The sequence below is a fragment of the Tachypleus tridentatus genome, chromosome 1, assembly GCF_004210375.1.
Source record: "Tachypleus tridentatus isolate NWPU-2018 chromosome 1, ASM421037v1, whole genome shotgun sequence".
In the NCBI taxonomy this organism is placed as follows: Eukaryota; Metazoa; Arthropoda; class Merostomata; order Xiphosura; family Limulidae; genus Tachypleus; species Tachypleus tridentatus.
The window spans coordinates 157,892,918-157,914,918 of NC_134825.1; the positions used below are offsets into that span (position 1 = coordinate 157,892,918).

General features: G+C 34.2%; 1 protein-coding gene across 1 annotated transcript in view; it reads left to right on the forward strand.

Annotated features, from left to right (window-relative positions):
* LOC143228660 (homeobox protein SIX6-like) overlaps nucleotides 1-17,101 on the forward strand; it is a 37,941-nt gene extending 20,840 nt beyond the window's left edge. The window contains exon 2 of the mRNA XM_076459900.1: nucleotides 13,585-17,101. Coding sequence (XP_076316015.1) covers nucleotides 13,585-13,864 — 280 coding nt within the window. The 3' untranslated portion in view covers nucleotides 13,865-17,101. The remainder of the gene's footprint in view (nucleotides 1-13,584) is intronic.
* Nucleotides 17,102-22,001: the final 4,900 nt, after the last annotated feature.

A 22,001-nucleotide genomic window follows, 5' to 3' on the forward strand; every position in this document is an offset into this window, starting at 1 on the left:
CTGTTCTTGTCCTGTATGTATGAATTATGATATTCGCTGTTACCTTTGATCAGAAGGAAGATCATACATTAATTAAATTCTGTAGACTGTTAAGTTCGGAAGCGCCACCCTAATCTTAACACATTAAGTAATAATAAAAAGGAAGGCAACTAGCCAAATCTTATTGGATGAAATAATCTGCTTTAAACGTCACACTCCAATAAGCCAACCAAATCCCCAAATATCTTGGCATTGCCCACCCAGACCATAGATCTTTAGAATACCTTTGGAACGATTTAGAAATGTAAGCAGCAGGGGTAATTTGTCACCAAGTTTTTTTTTATGCGAATTTGCACTCGATATAACCATATTGCGAATCTCGTGAACATGTTTTTCAAATTATCAATGTATTCTTAGAAAGTTGGGCATGCGCAGTTTCGGACTCTCTAGATCAGAAACATATCTCTGTTTAGAATTTTCTGCATTTCAGTGTTTGGTTTTATTTTGTTGAATTCAAATAAAAGTTAAGCGAGAGATATTTGTGTTAGCTTGTTCTCAATTTTAAAATTATAGATTAGAGGAAACGCTGATAGAAAACACGACCTACAAATTTGTTTACTTTTTGTCTGATCGATTAGTAGATTTTGATCGTCATTTGGGAGTAAGTGGAATCAGATTTCACATCCACAGTCCAAGCAACAACTGGACTGCGTTCGGACAAACCTTACTTGGTTAAGATTGTGTAAAAAAATCAGATTGTATTTTTGCAACAAATATGCATCCAGTATACTCACGTAAGTGCGCGCAGCATCTATGAGTTCTGTACAGTTTACTTTCCTTGAATATGGGTGTTTTGTAAGCGGTGTGATATTAAGCCTAACATCTGACCCTCACTTTGAAAATATGGAATCGTTTCGTTTTTTATTCAGTACGCCATCACTGAGACTGTGGTGAGTGATTGTGAATTTCGTGCAGCGATATTAAATAGTTTGAAATGATGGTGGATTAACAATTTGACAGTTATTTTATTATTTCTAATGACGATATCTCTCAATAGGGGAAAATAATAATGTGAACTGTATTATGCAGAAGAAATTGTACCAATGTGTACGTCAAAATGGCCACTGATATTAAGAGATCTTAGACGAACCACGTTCCAAAAAATCTCTTGAAATGTTTGTTTCCTTAAGAGTCAGCAGGATATTTTGTTGTTCCATCACAGAACTCTTACAACCCGTTTACAATTTAATATATATACACACACACACATACATGTCTCGGAGTGGCTTGCAAGTATCCCAGATCTATAAAGAACATCTTTGAGATGATTTGCAGGAGGTAATTTGAAATTTAGACAAGAGTGAAGATCATATGTTCACCAAATTCCACAAACTGTAAAGTTCAGAAGCCACACTCTTATCTTAACACATTAGACAATAAGCAAGAGAGGAAGCAACTACCCAGCTCTAAGTCTGTTACTCTCAGATAGAACAGCGTGATTTATATGATGAAATATTACTAACTGGCCAACTTTTTGAAAGAACAATGAAAGCAAGAAACACTGAGTGTCTGCTACAACCTAACCGCGAGCATAACTTGTAGAATAAAAGAAGTTGTTCTACATATTGCTGCACTGGTGATCACTAGGTCCATCTTTCTTGACTACTTGTTCTGATACGTTTTGCAGGGCAAAATATACACGTGGATAAACAAATGAAAGCTTAGAACAGTTTTATAAAGAGACGAAATCACTGATTTTCAAAACTCAAAAATAAGTTCAAAAATCAAGCCGTTAAGGAAGCTTTCCTTCCACAGCTATGAAACGAAACTGTTACTGGTTTTGTAGTGACAATTTATGAACACATCATATTCATTCTAAATCTGTTTCCCCTACGTTTGTGAAAATATTAAAAATTCATTGCTTTATTGTATTCTCTGGATTGTAGGCTAGATCGTGCTTAGAATTTTCTGGACTTTACTGACCACATTTTTCAAAACAAAATAGGCGAACTTATCACATTTATATAATAATTTTGGGTTTCGCTTTTCCCATTACTACAGTATACTAGAATAGCTTGTTTAAGCCTGTTTAAAGTATAGACCCAAGCAACTTGACATCTGATACTACTGGAGTGTACGCTTGAACAAGTTATGAGAATACCACACGGGCCAGTGACTCCATTAAATTCAATAATTCAAAATACTGCCTGGTTTCTTTATGTATTTGGCCCATTGGAATAACTAGGAATCTATTTACTAGTACTCTTTCTATATAAATTCATTCTCTGATCGCAACAAAATGTATGTAGAGCAATCGCATGGGTAACTTATCATAATAATTGGTTGTTGGTTAAAATCTAAATCTAGATAGTTAAGGTGGGCTGAATACTGGCCGCTTGTCAACGCATGGCTAAATCTTTCTTCTAAAGAGCTCTGGCGGCTGTATATGGCATTATTACCAAACCACAGGGAATCTTGGGAGTTGGGCTAACTTCCGGACACACGCGGAGACTTTGAATCATACCAAGCCTACTGTTTCAGAGATAGTTCCATCCTGCTGACTAGGATATTCGGTCTAGAAACAAATAAGTTCTTAATGGTAAACTTAACGTAGACGTTGTTTCTCGTAGACGTATTAAATATTAATATATACTCTAAAAAAAAAGACCTTTCACAACATATTTCTTCCCTCGCCACAATCATAGAAATGAGTTTGAATTTACACGTTTAAATTGACATACCTAAAAAAAAAGTTTAAACAATATATTTGTGATCATTTATCTAACTGGAACTGATCTTTGGTGAAACATATTAACTGACAACCTATAAATTAAACGAACAGAGAGAGGCGAATAAAATCACAAAATGATCAGGTCTCGTTATAATACTGCTCTAAATAGACTACACGTGTTTAATTCATCTACATTTCCGTATCTACAGAGTCAGGTCTCATTATAATACTGCTCTAAATAGACTACACGTGTTTAATTCATCTACATTTCCGTATCTAAAGAGTCAGGTCTCGTTATAATACTGCTCTAAATTGACTACACGTGTTTAATTCATTTCCGTATCTAAAGAGTCAGGTCTCATTATAATACTGCTCTAAATAGACCACACGTGTTTAATTCATTTCCGTATCTAAAGAGTCAGGTCTCGTTATAATACTGCTCTAAATAGACCACACGTGTTTAATTCATTTCCGTATCTAAAGAGTCAGGTCTCATTATAATACTGCTCTAAATAGACTACACGTGTTTAATTCATTTCCGTATCTAAAGAGTCAGGTCTCATTATAATACTGCTCTAAATAGACTACACGTGTTTAATTCTTCGGATGTAAAGAGACCTTTTTTCATCAGATGAAAAAAATAATAGCTTTGACACTTGACAAACTTATTTCTTACACTAAAACATTATTATGCTTCATGCCTAAAATACGCTATACTGTTATCATTTGCCCTCTGATAAAAACATCTTACTTACTCTATGATGCTCAAAAAACGTAGTTTTAAAATTAAATAACAACATTGAATTATTATCTTTTTTAACTGAATAAACTCTTTTATCTCTGGCTGATGGTCATGAAAAGGACTGAAAAAGGTTCAAATAATTAACTTACACTACATTCATAAGTTTGTTGGTGTATTCAAATAATTAGCTTACCCTACATAGTTTCTGTATTCAAATAATTAACTTACCCTACATAGTTTCTGTATTTAAAAAATTAACTCACACTACATAGTTTCTGTATTTAAAAAAAATTAACTCACACTACATAGTTTCTGTATTCAAATAATTAACTTACCCTACATAGTTTCTGTATTTAAAAAATTAACTCACACTACATAGTTTCTGTATTCAAATAATTAACTTACCCTACATAGTTTCTGTATTTAAAAAATTAACTTACGCTCCATAGTTTCTGTATTCAAATAATTAAATTACGCTACATAGTTTCTGTATTCAAATAATTAATTTACGCTACATAGTTTCTGTATTCAAATAATTAACTTACGCTACATAGTTTCTGTATTCAAATAATTAACGTACACTACATAGTTTCTGTATTCAAATAATTAACTTACACTAAAGTCATAAGCTAGTTGATGTATTAAAATAATCAACTTACACTACATTCATAAGCTAGTTGGTGTATTCAAATAATTAACTTACGCTACATAGTTTCTGTATTCAAATAATTAACTTACGCTACATACTTTGTGTATTAAATTAAACAAAAGTTTATTTTCTTCAACTATACATATCGTATATTTAGTTAATGTTTGATGCAGTTTGGTTTTCATAATATATGGAGTTTGTGACAGTTTTATTTAAATGTTGATATATATATCACTTCAGGGAAAGCCAAACAAACCTTGACATATAGTTATAATTTTATAGGATTTCAAAAAGAACCCAATTGTTTTAGGTCTTCTATAAAGTTATAAAATTCATTTAGAATATCTATTCTAACGTGCACTGTTAGTTGTGTAATTGGGTTCATAGATCATTCTTTAAACACTCACTGTAGAAGTTGTATTCGAATTACACTTTGCGGACCACTTTTCCTTTTATTTTGTTGTGTTTTTAAATTATTCAAGAGACGGTGTATTTTTTTTTCCTTATAGCAAAACCACACCAGATTATATCTTGTGTCAACTGAAAGAAACCTTAATTTTTAGCGTTGTGAATCCGTAGACTTACCGCTGTCCCAACCGAGGACAACGGATTGTTTAGATATAAATTGTTATTGTTTTTAAAACAATTTATAAAGTAAAACGGTATCATTAAAACTGATGAGCACATTAAAACAAATAATTAATTGTTTTTTTTCATAAGTTAGTTATTTGTGTATATTTAAAAAAACAATGTGTATCAGTTACTTACTGATAAACTTTACAAATATTCCAGTTTACAAGACTTCTGTAACATGATAGCTTCTGTTACGTAGAATTCATTGTGTAGTTGGTCGAACATTATCACCAAAGTATTCAAATCGTTCACGTCTTCTTTTAAAACAATGCTATAAACGTAGACACCAGTACTGGGTAGGCCAGGGGTTACGTGCTCCCAGTAATTACAAAATAAACACGATAAACCTGGCGTATAAAATTATATAATGTGCATAACGAAGCAAATGTGACTCTGTCGGACACACCAAGCAATCTAATTTGTGTGTTGTATATTTTTGTATGCATAATAGAGTCCGTGTTATTGCGTAAAATTGTCGAATAGTGTTTTAAAATGTTTTTTTTTCTTTTACTATGAAACAATTGTTATTCATTTACATCTGGGCTTGGCATGTCCAGGTGGTTAAGGTGTTCGACTCGTAATCTGAGGGACACGGGTTCGAATCCCCATTGCACCAAACATGCTCGCCCTTTCAGCCGTTATGATGTGACGGTCAATCCCACTATTCGTTTGTAAAAAGTAGCCCCAGAGTTGGCGGTGGGTGGTGATGACTAGCTGCCCTCTCTTTAGTCTTACACTACTAAATTAGGGACGGCTAGCGATGATAGCCCTCGTGTAGCTTGGCGCGAAATTCAAACTAACCATTTACATCTTCCTCTCCCAAATGTTTATATTTTCCGATGTGCCTGGTATTATATGACTGCAGATCATCTTCAACGGTAACTCTGAGGGGTTCTGATGCTTAAAATCGTGTTTCGACACCCGCGGTTGGCAGAATACGGATAGCCCAAACATAATAATAGCAGAATCCCAAAATAAATCATTACGCATTGTTCGTACAGTCACTAGGCCGCAAAAATTACGAGTAAACATTCGGAATATAGTTCAATATACGACATTCATTTTATCATATAATGTTCCACATGGGCACAGCAGTGAATCATGAGGTTGTTTTTCCATGATAAATTTGCACGAAATGGATGCAATTTAACAGGCGTAACAAAAGTATTAAAACCCGTGTCATTTCAAATTGTAGCTTAATATGTCTTACCATAAAACGTTAAACCTAAACCGATATCGCTTTTATATCCTCAGCTATATTAACTTTTTTATATCTCTAATATCATATGTTTCTCTGAAACATTTGTTTATCCAATTGCAGCGCTTACCATGGTCATGTGATCTGGTACTGTAAACCTGCTTAATACGTTTTGCCTTTAGGGAAAACAAGTCACCAAGGTAAATAATTGGAAAACAGGCTTTTTATTTCTTAAACCGGTTTAATAATGGTTTCCTTACTACCAATAATATTGGTATCAGTCACACATTGGTGGATATAGACCAGCGCCGATAAAACATGCAAAATTAAAAAGCACATAATTCATAGGTTGTTTGTTTTTTTGAATTTCGCGCAAAAATACTCGAGGGCTATCTGAGCCAGCCGTCCCTAATTTAGTAGTGCAAAACTAGAAGGAAGGCAGCTAGCCTTCACCACCCACCGCCAACTCTTGGGCTACTTTTTTACCAACGAATAGTGGGATTGACTGACTGGGAGGGCGAGCATGTTTGGTGCGACCCGCATTCGAATCCGTGACCCTCCGATTACGAGTCGAACGCCTTAACACGCTTGGCCATGCCGGGCCTCATAATTCAGAGAGTTTTCGGAGTCATAGAAGTTTAGTGACGATTACCTTAAAATTTCTTTGTGTGTGTGTGTGTGTGAGAGAGAGAGAGAGACAACACACATAAAAAATATTCGAGTTTGTACACAACCAAAACTAAAATATACACCTGCGCCGATAGTTTTTGTGTGACGTTACTGGTTAAATACTAATTATTTTTTTCTATAAATTTTTATTAGTCCGTTTGCTTAATATAATCTGTATTGAAATAAATGTTTGGCAAAAATATCTAACGTTGTATATATTGTGTAGTATCTTTACAAATCTTTTTTTTTGTTTATTTTCCTTTTCTATTATCTCCTACACGTTTCGTGATTTTATCAATTTTTACCATTTTCGTGACTTCAAATGTCACAATTCACGATGTAACTTCAAAAAAAAATAATTTTGTGTTCCTGTTTGCAATTCACAGTCATGGTCTTTGACCGGTGCACAATTTTATCTCATCTTATTCAACTAATTATATTTCTGCTCTTTATTTCAGTTAACATAATGCGAATATAAAATCAGTATTGATTTAAATATAATCTATTAGTTAAGGCAATTTGAAACAACAAGGATTTTTATTATTTCGTTACAACTGTTCAATTTTATATATTCCCTATAAGTCTGTAGTAAAGAAACAAACACATGACTCACTGCTGCAGTGCACATGCGGAACAGTTTATTGATAAAATTAATGTCGTATTTTGAACTTCGTTCAGAAATTTATTCGCAATCCTTGTGGGTTATCGACTGTTCAAACGAGTTACACTTATGTTTCTTCTTATTGAAATTTCGCAGTATAGAACCGGTAAAAAAAAAAAAGATTTATAAAATAGGTCTAACCAATAGATCACGCGTTGCTAGGATTAGGTGTTATATGCCATGATAATTGATATATTTGTATGACTTGGAAGTTTTGTTTGTTTGTTTTTGAATTTCGCGCAAAGCTACACGAGGGCTATCTGCGCTAGCCGTCCATAATTTAGTAGTGTAAGACAAGAGAAAAGGCAGCTAGTCATCACCACTCACCGCCAGCTCTTGGGCTATTTTTTTACCAACGAGTAGTGGGATTGACCGTCATATTATAACGCCACCACGGCTGAAAGAGCGAGCATATTTGGTGCAACGAGGATTCGAACCCGCGAACCCTCAGATTATGAGTCGAACGCCTTAACCCACCTGGCCATGCCGCGCCTGACTTAGAAGTAAAGTTGTTATTTGTTAAAAAAATTATGTTTCATGGTACAACTGTGCTTAAGTTTCGTATCCTTTTGTATGTGAGAAAAAGATTTTAAAATAATGAATACAGCTTAACTTGTGTATTTTAAATTAGTATTCTTAAATTTAAAGCTTCATTCAGAGGATTTTCATAATCGTATTTTTTCTTAATTTTCACTTTATCTTATACGTATTAACAAACCCATCTTACCTGTTGCATTATTTTAACCTTTAGAAAGTTTCTAAGTCACTTATTTTTGTTTAAAGCAATCAGTTATTTATTTATTTAAAACAAATTTCGATCTTGGCCTAAAATAAATATTCTGCTGAAAGAAAAAATATTATATTATTTGACTGTTTGTTCTTCATATCATGGACAGTGTGTGATCTGGGAGGTTAGTCTGCCAAGTTTCCTCGATATGCCCCTGAAAATTCTCCACCATTTCATTTGTGAGGGCGTGAAAACTGCTTATGTTATTATTCGGGTTATGAGTATAAGCACATCTAAATTAAAGGATTATGCCAATCAACAACTTCAGGCGTCTCTGAAACAGTCGTTTATCCAGTATGTCTCATAAGGAGAGGTTGAAACAGAAAGTATAAATTTATCTTGGTTTGGCGTGTTTATTGCAGCCGTAACAAATTTTGGAACAATGCAACTAAACTACCAGAGGAGTCAGATCTTGTATGGTGTAATGAATAGGTTGTGTTGTACTGTTAACCACATATTGTCTTGAATTACTGTTTAACTATAGTGGAAACTTACCACGACAGTTGTTAAACAGCTACGGTCACATTCTCGAACATAATTTTGAACTGAATGCATCTAATAAGCGGAAAATATTTCGTAAATTGGTTTTCGAGATTGTTTTCTGTTTTTGCCTATTTGAAATGCTTTTGGGACGTCACAGACCAAATCGTTTTTTTTACAAACCTGTTCCTGAAAGAGCACACTGGATCACTCTGCCGCAAAATATGTCGGAGGTAAAAATACAGTTTCTACAATGGACACAAGTAGCTTTGAAGCGTGACATTTTAAAGATGAACACAAGTTTTTTCAAAGGGTAATAGGTTAAAGAAGAATACAAATTATTTTGAAGTGTCATGTTTTAAAAACGAACTCAAGTTGTTTCGGAGTATAATGTTTTTAAAGATGGATACAAGTCGTTTAGAGTGTGTTTGTGTGTGTGTTTTTCTTATAGCAAAGCCACATCAGACTATCTGTTATGTCCACCGAGGGGAATCGAACCCCAAATTTTAGCGTTGTAAATCGGAAGACCAACCGCTGTCCCAGCGGGGGACAGCTGTTTCGAAGTGTAATGCTTTAAAGATTGACACAACTTGTTTCCAAGTGTAATATTTTAAATATGGACACAAGTTGTTTTGAAGCGTAACGTTTTAAAGATGGACACAAGTTGTTTTGAAGGGTAATGGTTTAAAGATGGACACAAGTTGTTTCGAAGGGTAATAGTTTAAATAATGACACAAATTGTTTTGAAGTGTCATGTTTTAAAAATCGACATAAGTTATTTTGAAGTGTAATGTTTTAAATACGGACACAAGTTTTTTCAGGATATGATGTTCGTTACCACGGACACAAGACTTCTCAGATTTTACTGTATATAACCACGGACACAAGTCTTTTCAGATTTTACTGTATATAACCACGAATAAAATTCGTTTCAATTTCTGATTTAAATCTCCACGTTGTGTAAAATTACACTTAACAAGTGTTCGCTAATATAAATAAATCGAGTACCCGCCTCAACTGAGTAGTGCAAAAAAGCAGCCGACCAGGCTTGTGACTTCTCACGTAAATGAGTCTTCATGCCAAAACGTTCATTATATTCCCTTGGAATTGGTGGTTACCTCGCAGATGGCGCAGTATTCACGTTAACTGAAGTTTGTGTTTCAAGTACCACACTCTATAATAGTTATACACGCATGTGTATGTATACAAACAACCAAATGTAACAAATTTTGCTTTAACCACGTACGCGAATGTTTTGTATTCTGTAAAATGTAAGCTTGTATAGAAACACTTCACTGCAACTGTAATACTATATTCGTCACTGTCTAGAAATGAAATGTAATTTTCGTAAATCCTTCTCTTCTCGTAGGTATAATACAAGTATCATCTCAATTACCATAAAAATCGTGTTATTTATTCCACGATTGCCTAAACTGTCTTTACATCCTTAAATTCTCTCCGATGTTGTTGTTAACGTGTTATGCCGTTCTTGTTGTTGTTATTAGTGTAAAATGCTTATTCGTGTCTCAACCATATTTTGAATGTGTAATTACAAAGTTACTTCTTTAAACTGGATAAACATCGTAGGCACGTTCAATAAAGATTTACGTAATTTATCTCAATTAGATATCACTGGTATAATACAATTATGTGAAACCGTGATACTGACATATTAGAATATCTCTTGATCGAACGTATATGTCCTCTTTCTTTCACTCTTAATCTATGTTTTACATCTGTAGAACAGAAATAAGTTTGTGCTTTCACTGTGTGAGACTTATATTAATCTGAATTATCTATTTAAACAGTATGGAATACTTAAGGCTTATTCTTATTTGTACCGAATTGTGTACCGTTTTCCAAAATTTACCCTGGAAATAAGAGGTTTATTAAAAGTAGTAAAAGATGTAACCATCTCTCTATTATTTCCGTGTGTTTACTCGGCTTTGTCCGTGGGTTTCATCACGCAAGCTGAACGTGTACAAGAGTTGGAATAAAAATCACTTTTTCTCGCTTCGCGAATGAAGTCATTGTACAGACATTCGCGCACACAAAATATATTGTCATGGCCTATTGGAGATAACTCGCCAGTTCTGCGGAGATATTTAGCTGTTAGGCTTAGCTGAATAACGTTCATGGTTCCCCGAATAACATGTCGTGTTAAACAGGGGGGTGGCCACAAAGATTTATATTAATTCAAAACAGTAAAGAACAGCTGATAACCGTACAGTAGAGAAATAGAGCGTATGTGGGTTTATTATATTTTATAATTTCTGACTTCTGAGAAAGCTGCTAGTGGGAAAAGATTTCGACTTTCGTGTTTTTAGTAAATGTGTTCTACTTACGCGGATATTTCAACCTTGGCAATAGTTGGAATCTATGATGTGGTTCGAGTTGTTTGTGATTTAATTTATTGTTCAGCAGTTGCAACCGGAATATTCGGAATGTTTCCAAAGATTAATGATCTAACTTATATGGGATGTGACACATTAATCAACTCCTGTGTGAGATATGCCACATAAATTAATTCCTGTTTGAGATGTGCCACATTAATTAACTCTTGTATGAGATGTGCCACATTAATCAACTCCTGTGTGAAATGTGCCACATTAATTAACTCTTGTATGAGATGTGCCACATTAATCAACTCCTGTGTGAGATGTACTACATTAATCAATTCGTGTATGAAATGTATCACGTTAATCAACTCCTGTGTGAGATGTCCCACATTAATTAACTCCTGTTTGAGATGTCCCACATTAATTAACTCTTGTATGAGAAGTGCCACATTAATCAACTCCTGTATGAGATGTACTACATTAATCAACTCGTGTATGAAATGTATCACATTAATCAACTCGTGTATGAAATGTATCACATTAATCAACACCTGTGTGAGATGTGCCACATTAATTAACTCCTGTTTGAGATGTGCCACATTAATCAACTCCTGTATGAGATGTGCCACATTAATCAACTCCTGTGTGAGGTGTGCCACATTAATCAACTTCTGTATGAGATGTACCATATTAATCAACTCCTGTTTGAGATGTGCCACATTAATCAACTCCTGTATGAGATGTACCATATTAATTAACTCCTGTTTGAGATGTGCCACATTAATTAACTCCTGTATGAGATGTGCCACATTAATCAACTCCTGTGTGAGGTGTGCCACATTAATCAACTTCTGTATGAGATGTACCATATTAATCAACTCCTGTTTGAGATGTACCACATTAATTAACTCCTGTATGAGATGTGCCACATTAATCAACTCCTGAGTGTAAATAACAATTATTTCCGTCATTAATAACATAGAACGTCATTTCCTTGGTCTACTCATTTAAAAAACTGTTTCCACACAAAACTGAGTTTGTGTATGATATTCATCTTAAATTCTCATGTAGATATACAGCACACATATACATATATAGCATGTTTATCAGGCAGTCTCCTGCGTTTTTGTCCTTATTTTACTACAAAATATTTAATTTACATAGTAAGTCTTTCACAAATGGTAGAATTCATTTTAACGCTTAAAGTAAATGTTAAAATCGGATGGGTAGCACGAGATCCAAAAATTTTTTTTTTCTTTAATCTGATATTTTTATTTCAGATTGTTGGGACGAGTTTCGTTCGTTATGAATTGATATATGAGAAACACATTCATTAAAATCTAAACTATCTCTTGCTACAATTTCAACCAGAGAAACGAAACGAATGTGTTTCAGTCTTGAAACATTGAAAGATCAAATAACACGTTTCAGCCTATCGCGTTGAAAGCTAAAAAAAAAAAAAAAGCTTCACTCTGTTACGTAGAAAGATCAGAGAACTCATTTTCAACCTTGAAATACTGAAAGATAAAAAACTCTTCTTCAGTCGAGAAATACAGAAAATCCAAATAATATTTTTTCATCTTGTTATATCGAAGAACAAAAAAAAAACTTTTTACAGGCTTGAAATGTTGAAAGATCGAAAAACATGTTTCAGCCTGTTACATTAAAAGATCAAATGACCCGTGTTTGAACTTACACACTAAAAGCTCAAACTCGATTGAAATATATGATCCTCTGAAGAAATTAGAAGTGAGAGTTGAGCGGGATTGGATCGTGGAGGTGTTCTAACCAATTAAACTACGGGGATTACAAGCTCACCGCCTCTCAACTTTCACTCAGTTCGTTTGTAAGAGTGAAACCGTGATTTTCACGAGTGGGGCGAAGAGGGATACAAATATCCCTGAACACCTCAGCTGGGAAAGCTTGCTTTCCTTTGAAACTAAATATCTGTCATAGTTTTCGGAGTTTCTGAACTATATACACCAGTCATTATGTAGAGTGCAGAAACAATTTCAGTATTGCGTTTAAATAACTAGTGTAGTTTAATGTTTTCATTTTTACTTTAGTTGTAAGGGATTGGAAAGTGGCATGCAACCATGTTATGTTAAAATGTTCTTTAAAGGAGTGAAAACTGACTCTGAAAGGGACTTGAACCTGAAAAGAATCCTAGTATGGTGCGAACACATGTAAGTATACGCGGCATATCATTGGTTTAAAACTGAAACATAAAAACAACTTAAAAAGGAAACTGCAGAAGATTGTAGGCAAAAAATTAGTTTCGTAATAAAGAAAAACAATACATTGAAACTTAACGAAGCCAACAGCTGATGTCACTGCACTTGTCAGTAGGCGTTCCAATGCTTGTTTTGTTTTGCTAATGTCAATACCCACACCAAAATATCAAGAGTTTTTTCGCTCTAATAGAAAATAACGTATTTTTTGTCTTCGTTTTCTGTGAGATAAGATTGCGCAGATGCTTATTTTATTTTACCCTTAATATTCTGGAGATACGAACCTGTTTACTGAACAGTGTTCAATATTAAAATTGGTTTGTTAATGTTGTAAGACCAGAGAAAATAAAACAAAATATTGGCGTGATATTAACCGCGCACAGTGGTGTGTGATTTATATTTATTGGATTTCACTATTTAGATGTTCTAAGCGCTCTAATATATGTAAAACGTTTCTTAACCCTCGTATTGTTTCCACTCTACAGATTACTTCAACAACAGCTTCACCGTCACCAACAGCAACACCTAAGTCGGCATATATCGGGCGGTAATGATACGGCGACCAGCCAGGGCAACCCGTCTCCGGTGAATCAGCGAACTTCCCACTCTTCGGAACGAAGACCGACGACCGAGGAAACGGAGAGCACCAACGGGAGTTGTGGCAGTTGCGGCGGTATTAGCTTTCCGCTTGAAAGCCCCGCAGCCGTGTCGACCAGTACGGAATCCAGTTGTAGTCCTTCGCCTGTCCACGCTCTCGGACAGTGACCCTGATTGAAAGATGGACGTTTTACTTACCGTCTCACGATAAGTTTATTTAAAGATATTACAATTGTACAGGTCAGAAGGGAAAAATAGACATTCTGTCTATTTCTTGTTGCTCGTTTACTTTGTCAAAAAAAAAAAAAAGGAATGAAAGAGAAAGAGAGAACATTATCTACAGCCTTTGAAGGTTTTATTTACATTTACTTGTGCAGCCTTTGCACAGTTTGTACATAGAGATACGTTGTATTCCACTGAGCTCTACCCGTGGTATAAAGTAATTCCTAACCGTACCTCTCTCTCTGTTCACACTAGAAACTAATAAAATGCACATATCCGAACTTCTGTGAATTTTGCTATGTTCGGCACTTCAAACCTATATGGAATACAGGCACGTCGAACCCTATTTATCATGCCTGGTTTGATATAGAGGGCCGTTTTCTTGTCATCAAAGATATACTGTAATTTGAAATCCGTTATTGACTTTAGTTTCATTTGCGCTTTACGCTATTCTGATCAGATGCCAAGAACTAGCAAACAAGAAACGTTAAATAAATAAGTTATTCAGCAGTGTAGGAAACATGGTGCAACTTAATAAGAACAGAACTCAACTAGGTATCTTAACCCGAAGAAGTAATTATTTGTTAAATATATATATAAATCCTGCTTATCATTGTTACTTTAGGAATGTTGTTTCCCAGTTTCCAGACACATTGTGATTATAACTCCTATATACCACAACGTGCTTAAGACGGTGTAAAGTCTGCAGTAACATTTGAAAATAATCAACTGAATTATGGGTTTGATTACGTATATAAATTTGATTTTACAAGAGCAATATATAATACAGACGTGAAAAAATAAGGCCAGTGAACGTTATGATATAGTACATTAACTATTGTGAACAGAAGGCTTATTTTTATTATGTCTCGTTATATATCGTTCAATGTGAATTGGAGAGAACATTTATAAAATACACTCTCATCCACCTTTATAAAGACTCAGCGACAAGCTGTCAGTGAATGGTTTTATGAGTAATATTATGATTTAGTAAATTCACCTATACAGTTATCACACCCCTCACCTATCGAAATGCACGTGACATTAAAAATAAATATTTCAGGCTTACGTGTCACGTGTTAAGTACGTTACTGTTATTATGTGATATTTGGTTAAATATGTTTGACTAAAATAATAAGAAATGCACTACACTAATCTCCGTTATAATGGGTAAATTTCCCCTGAGTGGCCAAGGGGTACATAGTGGTATATGATTGTGGAGCCTATGGAGCTGTCTAATAGATCAAACTCTTATATAATAAATGTTTACGTAAATCTTTTAAAGTCTCCCTCGTCTCCTGTACAGTATTGTGTTAATTCTGCAGTTCCAGTGACTAGAAAACAAAGTGTCTTACTAGCAATAAATAGAGGGTTAAACTTATATATTAGTTCTTACAGCTAAGTTTTTTTAGAAGGAGCTTGGAACCCCCTAGAGATTTCGGTGGTAACGTATTCTGGATACCGTGGGCGATCAATTCATTCTGGTTCCTCTAACATACTTTATTTTGTCCAAATGGATTCATATTTGGTTGTGAGTACCGTAAATGTATTGGAATCTTTTATCTCACCCCCAGTTATAATTAGCTAAAAACAAAAATATGTTATTAGAGAACGAGAGAACTTCAGTGATATAATCAAAGTCATACGGTCATAAATAAGTTCAGCCAGATATATTGGTGATATTCGATGACGTATTTTGAAGTTAATGGACCTAAACTTTTACAAAAAACTGACATAATATTAAGTAACGTTAAGGTAATATAATCAGAAAATAGCACCATATATTCCTGGAATCTACATATTATCTAACAGTAATATTAAACTGCTGCAATTTGTATTTCGTATTCATGCTACTCTGGAAACATATAAAAGAATTCTTAACGTTTAAACGAATGATTTTGACTCTGAACTTAACACTGATCAATACGGTAGCAGTTTGTTAGCCTTAGTGTTTTTCTGGTTTGTAATAAATCTAATATTATTGATTAAGGATTTGTCAAACAAAGGTGCAATCAATAATTTATTAGTTAGTGATGTAGCTCGTTTCGTTTTTAGTGTTCTTATAAGATAAATATAAATTTTAAAACTGGAACATCCTATTTACTTGGCTTCATTGCTGGAATAATCTGAAAATCCCGTATACTAAGCTCATTGCTGGAATAATCTGAAAGTCCCATCTGCTAAGCTTCATTGCTGAAATAATTTGAAAATCCCATCCAATAAGCTTCATTGCTGAAATAATCTGAAAATCCCATCCAATAAGCTTCATTGCTGAAATAATCTGATAAAATCCCATCTACTAAGCTTCATTGCTGAAATAATTTGAAAATCCCATCCAATAAGCTTCATTGCTGAAATAATCTGAAAAAAGTCCCATCTACTGAGCTTCATTGCTAAAATAATCTCAATAACCCGTCTACCAGGCGCCACTGCTGAAATAATCTGAATATCCTAGCCATAAGGCTTTACTTCTATATAGATATACGTCTGGACGAGTCTCGTCACTTTAGCTGCAGTGACAAATTAACATCTGCTCCGTTTTGAGGACCTCTGCTAGGCGCCTGTTGTCCAAAACGTTGAGTCCTAGCGTGACAGGAGGTTTTCTGCTTCTATATACCCCTCGCCCCTTCGGAATAATGATTCATCGAGTGGAGTTAGTGTGGTGTATTATTATAAGTGGTTTTAACTTTAGTTCTGTTTATCTTGTAACCAATGTAAAATACATGTTTTATTACTCGGTGAGTTGCTTTTACACTAGCCTTTCCAGTTGATTTTCTTGTAAACCTCAGTTAATATATAAAAAGAGGCGGGACTGTTTACTGGCGCATCAAACCTGAATTTTCACGTGTCGCTTTTATATACGATTTTAGTGTAAAGTGGAAGATTCATACTGTGTGAATATTCTGTTTGTCCTGGTTATTGTTGAAGCAAGATTATGATTACTGTCAATGGAAGAAGTAAATGTGTTGTAACAATATTTTCACTCTAGCTGGGTAAAAATAAGGTTTGTATAGGTATAAATATATATAATAAGAACAGTCTCAGCCAGATGTTCTAAAACGGCTGAGACGGTGTGTACATTTAATGTATACCATTAACGTTGGAAACTCTGTAATAACTTCCAGTTGTTTATGTGTTTCAATAATAATGTTTTACATCACAACGCTTGAGTAATGTTGTTACATTCCTTTAAACTATTTATCAAACAGAGCAATTACTCGGTAAAAGATCACCGTGAAGCAAGTAAGATGAAATATAATTTTTTTTTTATTTCAAATGTTGAAATAATAAATACAAATATATATATATATTACTTAAATACTATATATATTACTTAAATACTTTTAAGTTATTTCAAAACAGATGCAAACTATTCAAGTATTCTCAACGTGTGAAATACACGTTTTAATGTTCTGCATTTCGAAAATTTTCAACGAAACATGTGAATTATAAGTTTAAATCTAATTTGTTGTTTAGCTAATAATAATGTTATCTTCTCCCATATTACACGTTGTCTAATGTGATTTGCCTTCCGTCATATATTACTCGCTATCTCATAACATCTTTTTCTCATATTTTATGACTCCACATATGTTTGATCTAACACAATATAACGTGTTTCTTGTTCTTTAGTTGACTTTTACATCACGATGACCATTGTTTAATACACCATAGTAATCAATTTTTTTTTTTTAATACAGGTTGTTTAATAGAACTTACCTTATCCACCCCACAAACCAGGAATGGATATCAGTCACATAGATATTTATGTATTTTTACCTGCAGTGTTATGCGTAAAATAAAATTATGACAGGCAAGAAAGACAATAAACGTAATTTTTACCTACAGTGTTATGCGTAAAATAAAATTATGACACGCAAGAAAGACAATAAACGCAATTTTTACCTACAGTGTTATGCGTAAAATAAAATTATGACAGGCAAGAAAGACAATAAACGCAAAATGGCATAATTAGCGAACTACTCTATTAAATGTAGATTTAATCGTGGTAATTAATAAAACACAATAAGCAGAAAAAAACATTTCGATACATAAATTTCACGAGGAAAATAGAACTGCGAAATGTAAACTTTCTTAAAAACTGAATTACAAGTCCTGTCAGTGTCATTGAAATCAAACTAATGTTTATGTTGGATGTTATGGTTTTAGTTTTACAATGTTTGTTTGAGTATTCTGATATCAACTGTACCTGGATTTATTAGATTTTTTTTTCACAAAGTCATTTTGCTTAAGTATCTTGAAACGCAGCTGTTTAAACCGTCAGTTTGGATAATGAGAACCTTGAAACGTAGTTTAAACTGTCAGTGATATAATGAGGACCTTGAAACGTGGTTGTTTAAACCGTCAGTCTGGATAATGAAGATCTTGAAACGTGGCTGTTTAAACCGTCGGTCTGGACATAAGGACCTTGAAACGTGGCTATTTAAACCGTCAATCTAAACCTAAGAATCTAGAAATGTAGCTGTTTAAACTGTCAATCTGGACATCAGGACCTAGAAAAGAAAGTTGTTTAAATCGTCAGCCTGGACATGAGGACCTTGAAACGTGGCTGTTTAAACCATCAATCTGGACATGAGAACCTTGAAACGTGGCTGTTTAAACCATCAATCTGGATATGAGGGCCTTGACACGAAGTTATTTAAACCGTCAGTCTGGATATAAGGACCTTAAAACTTGGCCCTTTAAGCCGTCATTTTGGACGTGAGAACCTTGAAATGTATCTGTTCAAACGGTCAGTCTGAATGTAGGAATCTTGAAACCAAGCTGTTTAAATAGTTAGTATGAGTACTACTCTGAAATCTAGTCGACCGTAAAAGTAAACTGAATTTTTCTGAATAATATAAATCCGAGGTCGGACTGTATTCGAACATACGACTCTACTTATCTGGTAGGTGCTTTTCCCATCTAAAATTTATATTGTATTTGAAATACCACAACCCAGTTTTAAATTCATTAATTATTAGTCCTTACTAATGGAATGAGAATTGGAGATTAGAGCATTTAAGTTGCAAAGCTTAATTAATTAAACATCTGACTATTACCTAAATTTGAGTTCTATTCGGTCTCAGTTCTAGTTTATTCCAAAAAGTTTTAAATTCACAGGAGGGTGTGCTACCTTTAACCTTTTCACTGATCTGACAACATGAACTATTTTCCCGTAAAATAAAATTAGTCCTTGTGAGGAAAACATCTGGACTTTGACATATAAGCACTTCAAACTGTAATATGAACTCTGGACTCATGGTTAACTGATTTTGGCTGACTTATATTGAAAACAGTTTCATACAGTTTGTGTGTTTGTTTTTTGAATTTCGCGAAAAGCTACACGAGGGCTATCTGCGCTAGCCGTCCCTAATTTAGCAGTTAGTCATTACCACCCACCTCTTGGGCTACTCTTTTACCAACGAATAGTGCGATTGACCGTCACATTATGACGCCCCCACGGATGAAAGGGCGAGCATGTTTGGTGTGACGGGGATTCAAACCAGCTACCCTCAGATTATGAGCCATGCTGAGCCGTTTCGTGCAGAGAACGATTTGTAGTTTTATAATTCACCATTCAGTCCTTTGGCTTGTTCGTTACTGCATCGTTAAATACGATTTAATATTAAAGTTATACAATCAGTCGGTTTACAGCCAACCGCAAATTATTAAATCTAAATAAACCGTTCGCTACTGGTTCAGGTTTTAGTAAGTTTCTGAACACCTCAGGATTTTGCTAGAAAGACAAGTATTTTTGTACGAAGAATTGAATTTAATACCTGTGGTACATGGTGAAACAAACAAAATCTCACAATCAGCAATGAAGTGAATAGTATTTATATGTTAAAACTGTAAGACATCATATTACTTTACTAAAGTGTTCCTGTTAAAACAGCAAGACAACACACATTTTTGTTAAAACTGGGATACAAGAAATACTTAATCATTGAGCAGAATAATTAAGATTGGTTGAAAGTGTTAAGCCTATTTAAAGATGGCAACATTATACTGAAAGATTATTAAACGTTGGTTTAAAGTGAAATTGTTAAGCTTATTTAATGATGGCTACATTACACTAAAAGATTATGAAACGTTGGTTTAAAGTGAAATTGTTAAGCCTATTTAAAAATGGCGACGTTGTACTGAAAGATTATGAAACGTTAGTTTAAAGTGAAATTGTTAAGCCTATTTAAAAAACGCTTAACCTCGTAAACTAATTGTCCTCATTCTCAAAATCTTTGACTCGTCTTAGTCAAAATGGTGCTTGATTTTGATTATCGCTTCGGTTTCGTCTTTGCATGCATGTTGATAAAACATAACACATTGACACAAGTGTTTATTGTGTTATTTCCTGTTTTTTTTTTTAATTTGGCCTTAAAGTTGGAGAAAATTGAATAATATTGCCTTTCTAGCATTTTTTGTTTTATTTTTCACGAAACACGATATACGAAACCATATTAACATACGACATCAATTTTACATGTTCTAGATACGTGTGTTATATTACACTTGAAAAAAAAATCTATCTAACCTTGTAAGAGAGTGTATCGGTTATCATATTTCACCAGAAGCTATCAAGATTACAACCTTTTATTCAATTGCTTCTCATATTATCAATATCTAAAGTGATATACGTACAGCTAGTGTTAATCACACTTTGTAAAACGATGTTCTACGTCACGTGTTACCTTTTTAACTTGCATTCTTCTTCCACAGTCGATATCTTTTATTCTGATCGATGTGATTACTTACGAGAGTGCCCAACATCACAACTTTCATTATAATAAGCCTTTGCGACAGATGGCAAAGCCAGTTTCAGGCGACACTGCACTGTGCATAGACATGAACTCTAAACATACGTGCGAGCCATATGCACAAAGTGCACAAGCAGATAATTTTGCAGGAATGTCTCGTGAGAGGACATTACGTGCACTGTACTTCATGGTTCTTAGGAACGCTCTTGTGGAATTGGACATACGACTCGTTTGTTTTTTGAATTTCGCTCAAAGCTACATGAAGGCTATCTACGCTAGCCGTCCCTAATTTAGCGATGTAAGACTAGAAGGAAGATAGCTATTCATTACCACCCACAGCCATCAGCTATAGGGTTACCTTTTTACCACAAATAGTGGGATTACCCGTCACATTATAATGCCCTCACGGCTGAAATGGCGAGCATGGTTGGTGTAACGGGGAAAGAGAACCCACGACTCTCAGATTACGAATCGAACTCCCTAACCATGCCGGATCATTTTACTGTGTACTCTTTACATACGAAACTTGCAACAATCACAAATCACAATGTGCCCCGTTTTTGGTGCAGTATCTCAAGTACACCCAGATCTCTTTCCATATTTCAATAAACTTCCATCTCTCTCGTGGCTTAATAGCTAGCGTCCTGAGCTGCCAACTGGAGGTCCAAGGTTTGAGTCTCACCCCGCTGTCAAACACGCTGTGTATTTTAAACTGTGGAGAGGTTAATTCTGTTAACCTTCAGTTCGGTTAAGTGAGCCACTCTTTAAAAATAGGACTTTTTTCACGAAACGATTTGCGACTTATTCCACAGCCATAAGTGAACTACTTTAGTGGGACCTAACCATGAACAAAATATGTGGGTGCTAAACATATTATCCGTGTCGCCACAGCTTACGTCAGAGATGAAACATCATTGTATTAGCGTATGGAAATCGTTCTTATAATCCTCGTTTAATCCTATATATTATATATATATATATAATAAGTGGCCCTTTTATTTTATTGTTCTTAATCAGTTTCTTATGTTATTTTTCTGTTATTTTAAATATAATAAATGTTTCTGGCTAATTTATTTCTAACTCTTTCTGATATTAATAAATACGACGTATTTCGTGTATCACTCTCTATGTCCTTTTCTAAAAAGTTTTGCCGCAACTTTGTATTTATCAGTAACGTTGTTTTATTTATTTTTTCATGACATATTTTCTATTATAATGTTTGTATTTCCTTTACTTTCTGTGTCTTCATGTATTTGTAACAATAACAATAAAGATATTAAACATAATATATAATACCTCTATGAGTTTAAAACAACACATACATA